Source organism: Musa acuminata, chromosome BXJ3-9 (assembly GCF_036884655.1).
Source record: "Musa acuminata AAA Group cultivar baxijiao chromosome BXJ3-9, Cavendish_Baxijiao_AAA, whole genome shotgun sequence".
Lineage (NCBI taxonomy): Eukaryota > Viridiplantae > Streptophyta > Magnoliopsida > Zingiberales > Musaceae > Musa > Musa acuminata.
Genome location: NC_088357.1, coordinates 44262842 through 44270994, shown reverse-complemented (window position 1 = coordinate 44270994; position 8153 = coordinate 44262842). Strand labels below are relative to the sequence as shown.

Below are 8153 nucleotides of genomic sequence, written 5' to 3'. Positions count from 1 at the left end.
TTGGCTTTGGATGGGACAACTCATAATTGTTTCATCATTGTCCTCTTGATATTTTGTTCACGTGGGCAGCAATGAGGAGACAACCTTGAATGACCTACTTAGACTTTTATCTACACGCGAGCAAATAGCATGGATAACTTGGATGTTTTTCCTAACGCTTATATATTAGATGATGATTAAGCATTAATGAATTCTCTACTATGATATATCGGCGTATTGTGTTTAGATCATTGATGAACAAAACCATGAAAGATCAGGAGGAGCGAACCGGAACCGTAGAGTTCTTTAAAACGATAATGAGAAACATGCAGTCGATCGGCGACTCACCTGGATCGAAAGCGAATCAACAAAAAGAAAAGAAAACTTCTGTTGGAGCGGAAGATATCATAATAGGCACTACAGGGAAACACGAACATTACTCTTGTATATCCACAGCGCTACACTAAGAGATCGATGGCTATGCCAGCAGCAGCCCATCTCTGACGTGCTTTGTAAAATTTCCCAGATAGCATCTCGATCTAATGCTCATAAGAAATGGATCCACGACACAACTTCATGTAAAGCGTTTAGAACAACGAACAAATCAAAGATTACTATTCAAAATGGTCCAACAATCCCTCTCCATAGCGCATTCATGTCCAGGCAGGGAGACGCACAATCCTTATTTTCAGCTTATACTCTCAGTCAAATCGTCCACAAGATTCATCGATGTTCTTTGTGTTCCACTCTGCATTATATCTTAACTGGTTGCACTTGTTGCTTCCCCTTGGACCATATCATCACCAGAGCGAAACCCATCAGAGACATCAAGACGACCTACATTTTGAAGTAACAGAGAAATTAGAAAACCGGTCCGTTCATTTTTCCCCCTTCCCATCCATTGCTTTACATCTTCTTTTAGAGCTCAATAACAAGCAAATGTTGGCTCTCCACTTGTCCTCACATCGAAATAAATGTAGAATAAAACATTGTTACCAAAGGCACGATTGCTAACGACTCACCGAGATGGCTGGAGGCACACCGACAAGAGGGTCTTTGAAGAATTTATTTGCAAGTGCAAGGGCTAGAAGACTGCTTTGCATCCCTGAAATAGGCAAAACTGTTAGACATCTAAATTTAATTTTGCAAAAGCTAAAAATAATGTGTACAGATGTGGCAACCTGTCTCGAAAGATATGGTTCTTTGTAGTGCTTTGACATCTGCTGATCTACGGAATAAGATACCAGCAAACCCATAACCAGATATAAATGCCGAAGCGTGGAATGCAAACAAAAGAAGCACTATCGTGACTCCAAAAGGGGAAATGATTGCCTTCATATTTATTGCCAAAGGAGAACCGACACAGAGAGCTGTCACAAACACTGATAATGGGGGCAGAAAAGGCTGAATTGCAGCACAGATCCTTGGGAGAAACCTTCAAAATTCACAAAGTAAGGTTAGTGCATGGAGAACAAAAAGTTGACATATGAAGAAGGGGTAAATCAGAAGTATAGGAACAAAGATATTGAATATTGTAATTAGTTATGGAAGTAGTCAACAAATCATAAAAAATCTTAAAGTTGAAACATTTCTTTTTTTTTACAAAGGGTAAGTGGAGAAGGCAGAATTCAAGCACAAAACCTTACAATAAGCTGTCAAAGTCTTTGCCAACTAAGCTAGTTGACACTTTAAAAAATATATCGGATGAGGTTTCGAACCCTCAGACTTTGGTAAATGAGATTGGTACATCACCACCAGACCAATGCTTAAGGTGTAAATCCAAACAATTAGTTACATAAAAGCATGGATTATTCACAGTTGTTGTAACTAGACTAATATGATGAAGCAATCCATAAGCAAGGATAAAAAGAAACAGTTAGAGCCAATCTCCATATCATTGATTGGAGATGAGAGAATCAGATGTCCCAAAATATTCACAAGATAGATAAGAATATTCAGATTGTGTTTTATAAAGTTAATTAGAAACTTAAAATATACAAAATTTTAAGTATGTTATGTTCATCAGGTAGGTGATTATCTTAATTCTGCGTACAAATATCAGTACAACCTTACCGATGATGATGATGATGAACTGTTGCAATTTCTCTGCAACTTCCTTATAAGACTGGAACTAGATGAGAACTATGTAGCTGATTTCATCTATGAAGTACAATAACTTGCTTATTAAACTTGTGGTGATGGAACTAAGTCATGTTTAATTGATTATTAATTGTTGATATATGTTAATTTAGGATGACTTTTTTGAGAGGCTTTTGGTATGTTCAGCAAGAACACCATTATTTTGTATAGTTGAGTTGTACATACAATTCGGAGGGTCACTAAAGGGTGTACCCAGTGCACAAGACTCCCACCAATGTGGGGTTTGGGGAGGGTCAACGTACGCAACATTACCTTTAAATATTTAAAGAGGCTGTTTCCGTGACTCGAACCCTACGAACGTAATTGGCCAACATTAGCCTTTACATACAACACCTCATCTCAACTTTTTTATGTAGGCTTAGAGAAACCTATCTATATTCATTATAAGTTATAACTACTACACTACCATGAGTTAAGCAAGGAGAGAGGAACTCAAGATAGATCCATTTAAACAAGACTTTTATAGTGATCACTCAGACCTGATTGATTGGGCATGCACAGTGAAGAAACTGGATGATCTATTTTGGACGAGGCAAGGGATCCATGTTCATCATATATCATTTTTGAGGCACTCAAGGAGGAATAACAAGGTTTACAGGAGGAGACTACTGGGACAGAAGAAGGGCAAGGCCTGGTGTCAAGAGGTGGTCAAGCAACCAAGCTACAAATAATCATTGTTCTATGGCCCGTGGCATGCTACATCAGAGTAAGTCATCCGGCCACAATAGCAAGGGAAAAGGTTGCTCAATGCAGTTGACTCTCTGGATGTAATCAATGAGCAACGAGTACAAATTGGGAGAAGAGATGCTTCTACTTCATATTGTGAGGTCCACGGAGATGATAGTGACATGGACAATAGTGTCCATTGATGATAGTGGCCAGTACTCAGAAGCTCATGTTCCTGCTACGCAAACACAGATGGGTGGAGCACAGTCATGCCACCTAGGATGAAGATGATGATGCACATAGATCCACACAATTTTGTTTATGATCACAACAATAAGGGCAAAGAAAAGACAGTTGATAACTATATGGAGGTAAAACATTTTGTATGATCTTCAGTCCAGTAGAAGCTCATCGTGTTCACAACCTTCCTAACACCATGCATCTTGTGGCCAACAGTTTCATGATGGTAGTGAATCATTTTTCTCGGAATTGGATGTACCATATGGCCTCTTGTACTAGATGACACTCGTAGCTCTACTAAACTACATGTCAAGTCATACTTGCCACAACCATTTTGGACTCAGGTGCCTCTTAGCACTCATATTATTAATGACAACAAGGTCATGATTGCTACAATGTTGTTCCATCAATGATACATTATTTGTCAGTATCAGATATCATGAGAGCAGTCTTATGCATGGGGCATTTATGATTTCAATATTGATCTGAAATAGGATCATATCGAGGACCTCAAACCATCCCCCATAAATTCAAGTCATTTTTATAATCGTAGTAGCCATAACTTAAGGTATAATATTGAATTTTTAATTTAATATATATCTGTTTACGAATCTTCTAGATATGTTTTCTTTATAAACAGCTTGTAATACATATACAAAACATGTTTTAATTCATTATTCACTCATTTCTAGTCACAAAACAGCTTGTAATACATATCCACATGATGTCATGCATTGCAGTTGGTGATATATAATGTCACTTCCATTCAGACTTGTGCAACAATTATGCATGATACACTATACTACTAATGATTGAATCATCCCAAATGTGAAAAGAAGCTTTAAACTAAAAAGAAATTGAAAGCTAAGCGTGGTACCTGTTTAGAAAAAGACCTGCAGCAATTGGTGCAACTACAATCTGCACGATACTTGACATCATTCCTTTCACATCCACAGGCAACTTCTGGCCAATGAGCAATAAAGATAAGGTTGGTGTAACAAAAACTGCTGTGGCGGTTGATAATGATGTCATGACAATGCTTAATGGGGCCATTGGTGGATCTGTCAAAAAGGTTGCATAATTTGAAAGTTGTGCTCCACTAACACATGATACTAACATGATCCCAGCACCTAGGTCAAGAATAAACTGAATCAATAAGTTTTGCTCTTCAAAATCCATGAATAGAAATTTGAGTTATTTGTGTCACCTAAAGAATTAGGGAGATTGAAGAGAGAAACTGAAATGCTGCCAAATAAGTATCCAAGCAGAGGCTTGATAATGAACTGCCCAACATATCCAGCAGCAATTGCATCAGGTTTCTTGAATGCTTCTACAAAATCTTTGAGACTTGAATTTACACCAACGGCAAACATTAAGAACCCAAGTGCTGGTGCATAGTACCTTCATGATTAACAAAAGAATATGAGCATAATAAGATGAATGTGTTTCAAAAAGATAACCAGGCATGAGTACCAGAATTAGTAATATTTGTCATTCCCAAACTTATAAGATAATTGATGGGAGTTAAAAAATGACAATAGGTTACTAACCTGAAGCTTCTCTTTCCTTCATAAATCAAATCGATAGGTACAAAAGGTTCAATACACTAAAGAGAGAATTAGATATATTGATCCTAATGACTATGTACAAATGCCCAACAATAATCTCAATCACAATCCCAAAATTGAGAGGATGTTATCTGCTTCTCCATGAATTTTCCTCAGCTGTAATTTTTATCCATTTGTCCATGTCAGAAATCCATCAGCCGAACACTACTTAAGCCATGAGATTAATAAATATTAATTTCATGGACAAAGCATCATTTATTTAGATTTCTTAGAGAAAATTCACTAGGTAAAATAGCTCATGATAACAAATGATTAACGTACAACTTAGAAACCTGCTTTTTAAAGTGGATAAGAAGCCTCTAGGTGAGGATTTCACATGCTAAAACATCGTGATATATCCATGCCTATTCATGCAATCCATCTCTGGAAAAAAGATGATCAAAGCAAGGCCGATATGATGAACAACTAAACCAAGTATTCAATTACTCAATTACTTCACCCGGTGGATGAAGCAAATCGTCAATTTCGAATCAGAGGAAGTAGACAAGTGGTACCATATCAGGAATGTGCATTGAACACAAAGGAATATTATGCATGACCTGGTTGTAAACCATGTAAAAGACGGTGGATATACAAGCGCCAACACTGTACTCGCAAGCACTACGTGAGGGATAATGGAGTTCGCTCCCTTTAGAATCTTCAAGATGCTGATTTCATCCTGCCGAACCTCCTGAAAGAAACCAAGCACCAATACCGTCCAATTAGAGAATTAGACCAAACCAATGGCCTAACTTCATAAATAATAAAGTGAATAGCACTACACTAGAGAGTTAGCGCATGCCACCAAATTTTATACAGATTTAGAGGAGATTCAAATATGTCAAAAAGGAAAACCTGTGAAGGACGGAATGCATCTTTAGCGCTTCGATCGGGTTCGAAGGAATCGGCCGCCTTTGCCGAAACGCATCTTCCCAACAAAATCTTATCATCGTTTGCTGCTTAAAAGCGGAGGAACAAAGTAAAACAGTCAAACCAAAGATCAACAACATGAAAACAAAGAAAAAAAAGGGGAAAAAAGGAGGACTTCCAATAATTAAGGGTAGAAGACGAACAAGAAGAAGAAGAAGAAAACCGTAACGATGCTGTTCGTCGGCGAAGAAGGGGGAGAGATGTGCGCGCGTGAATAGCGGGGAAAGGAATCGGCGTCTTCAAGCCGAGTGCCCTCGGAATCATCTCCGGAGGGATTCGGTGGTTCTTTTGGGGAGAGAGGTCAAGGGTTTCTGACGTCAAGAATTCCGGAATCCAAAGCCGTCGCACTTCATAGAATACTCGCCATTATTGGGACCAGCGAAGATCGAGGAAGCGGGACAAATGGAATATAGTGGCGACGGCACTTCTGAAAGGGCTTTCATATGCTGTAAGGGAGGCTTTCGTTGGCGAATTTTGTGGAAAAGTACATATTTTTTTCTTTTTTGTAAATCGAGCCTTTGATGAGTGTATCACTAGTTGGATAATATGTTTAATTAAAAAATCCTTTAAATATTATATATCATACTAAAATATTCCAAAATAAAATTAAAGAATAGATAATATTAAATAGAAATAGAAATAAAATTTTGGTAGAATAACATCAACCAATATTATAAATATAAATGCTTTGTCCAGAGGTGCAAACACATGGCGATACTCGAAAAAATAATTAATCAGTAAAAATTATTCAATGATACACGGACTAATTACATTACTCCAACCTAAAACAAATTATTTGACAATATAAGAGAAAAAAATTATCCATATGTATGATGAGAATTAAGAGTGAAATTTATGTTCGATATGATGAATTATAGGGAGGAGACTGATCAAAGGAAAAACACTGGACTAAAGGAAGATCTTACGAAAAGGAGAGGAGATGGTGACATAAAGAATTGCCAAAGGAAGTGAGGAAAGACGCAAGAAGAGAGGCAGCTAAAGGACGAAGGCATCGAGAGAAGGAGAGTTAATTATTTATTATTCTCTGTATTTGGATCCTATTAATATCATAATTTTTATATTTAAAAAAATTATAATAATTTTAAAAATAAAATAAATAATTTTATTTATCATAATACCAGAATTGATGAAAAACATAATAAGTGATATCATGTATTAGATTGATATGAAAGGTATGGATAAAAATATAATTTTAATATCCCTTTCGTTTTTAATGATTTTATCAAAAAAAGATAATTTCAACGTCTCACTTGCTAAAAATGGAAGAGATATTGAAATTATCGTTTTATCCATCACTTTCATATCGATCCAATAGGTAGTATCACATGTTATGTGTTTCTTCAATGTAGCTGATGACATTATGATAAATAGAGTTATTTGTTTCACTTTCAGAACTATAAGGATCCCAATATAAATTTTTTAAATACAAATATTACGATACCAATAGGATCGAACTATAGAAGATAATATTTAATTAGTCCAAAAAAAAACCATTCAAAGCTCAAGGTTAAATTTACGAGTTGTGAAATATATAATAAAAGAAATATTCGTAAATGTCCAATCCAAACAAAGTTTTAGAATTTTCTCACTAATGCAAGGAATATAAAGATATCTTTGAATCAAATACAATTATTATTTAAATAAGGAAAGCATTGATGAAACCTTACCGAAATGAAAAGGAGATGTCCATATAGAGGATGGTGGCTTTGGATTGCTTTTAGATTTCCTAAATGCCAAACTAGGACTTAGTTACTCGCAAATACTTCTTTGGCTCTCATTTGTCTTATTTATCCCTCCATCTATAACTTTCTATATCTATCTTTCACAACCCTCGACTACGTTAATTTTATTGGAAAATTTGCATTATATCGTAAGGTTGAATGTTTAAAGGTTTGCCACTGAGCTTCAGAAAAAGAACGGTGACTTTGTATAGCTTTATCCTTTGAGCAAAGATAAAGCGTTCGGATAATAAGTATTTGCTCTGTAGCCCTAAAGATATGATTGAACTCGAAAGATTCCTCACTTGCAAAGAAAACCTTTTGATGATTGTCAAAAACTGGAAAGAGAGGAGGATCTCAAGAGTGGATTTAAGTTAGATATGTGACTAAATCACTATAAAGTGTATTCAATTTCTTTTTCACATCTCTTTCTTTCTCTGCTAATCTGCTTTTTCATATGGAAATATTGAAATTTTGGACAAGGAGGTTGCAGTTACTTCCATTATCATATAAACTCAGCTAGCATCTTAAGTGTAGTGAGTTGTAGATAACACACATGAGCTATGCAAATGATCTTTCATTGTTTTGTTAAGAAGAATACTTTATTTGTGCAGGTAACAAAGAGAGTGATCTAATGAACACAGCAATACATGTATCGTATTCAGGCAGTGAGAAGAAGCCATGCTTATTAGAAGAAAATGAGGCTAAATCCTAAACCCTAAACTTCGTGGAAGTAATTTGCAGGGATGAATGTTCACTGGTGATGTTCCCTTGCCATTGCGATATGAACAATAATAGTAATGTTGAGTTATTGACACAGCCAGCATGCTAT

General features: G+C 36.1%; 1 protein-coding gene across 1 annotated transcript; it reads right to left on the bottom strand.

The window, feature by feature from the left end:
• Positions 1-528: 528 nt before the first annotated feature.
• LOC135648843 (probable sodium/metabolite cotransporter BASS5, chloroplastic) lies at positions 529-6007 on the bottom strand. The gene is made up of 8 exons (XM_065166817.1): positions 5726-6007; positions 5508-5608; positions 5213-5343; positions 4253-4446; positions 3923-4175; positions 1161-1414; positions 1002-1084; positions 529-816 (listed from the first exon to the last, which is right to left on the bottom strand). The coding sequence occupies exons 1-8, from the start codon at positions 5844-5846 to the stop codon at positions 733-735; spliced, it is 1221 nt and encodes a 406-aa protein (XP_065022889.1). The 5' UTR covers positions 5847-6007; the 3' UTR covers positions 529-732.
• Positions 6008-8153: the final 2146 nt, after the last annotated feature.

Bases quoted from the DNA above. Each gene is read 5' to 3' on its own strand.
- LOC135648843 (XM_065166817.1), bottom strand. From the start codon at position 5,846: ATGATTCCGAGGGCACTCGGCTTGAAGACGCCGATTCCTTTCCCCGCT. The intron at 1,415-3,922 runs GTACCACGCTTA...TGAATTTTGAAG, and splicing joins GCAGGTCTTTTTCTAAACAG to GTTTCTCCCAAGGATCTGTG. The intron at 817-1,001 runs GTGAGTCGTTAG...TTCAAAATGTAG, and splicing joins GTGTGCCTCCAGCCATCTCG to GTCGTCTTGATGTCTCTGAT.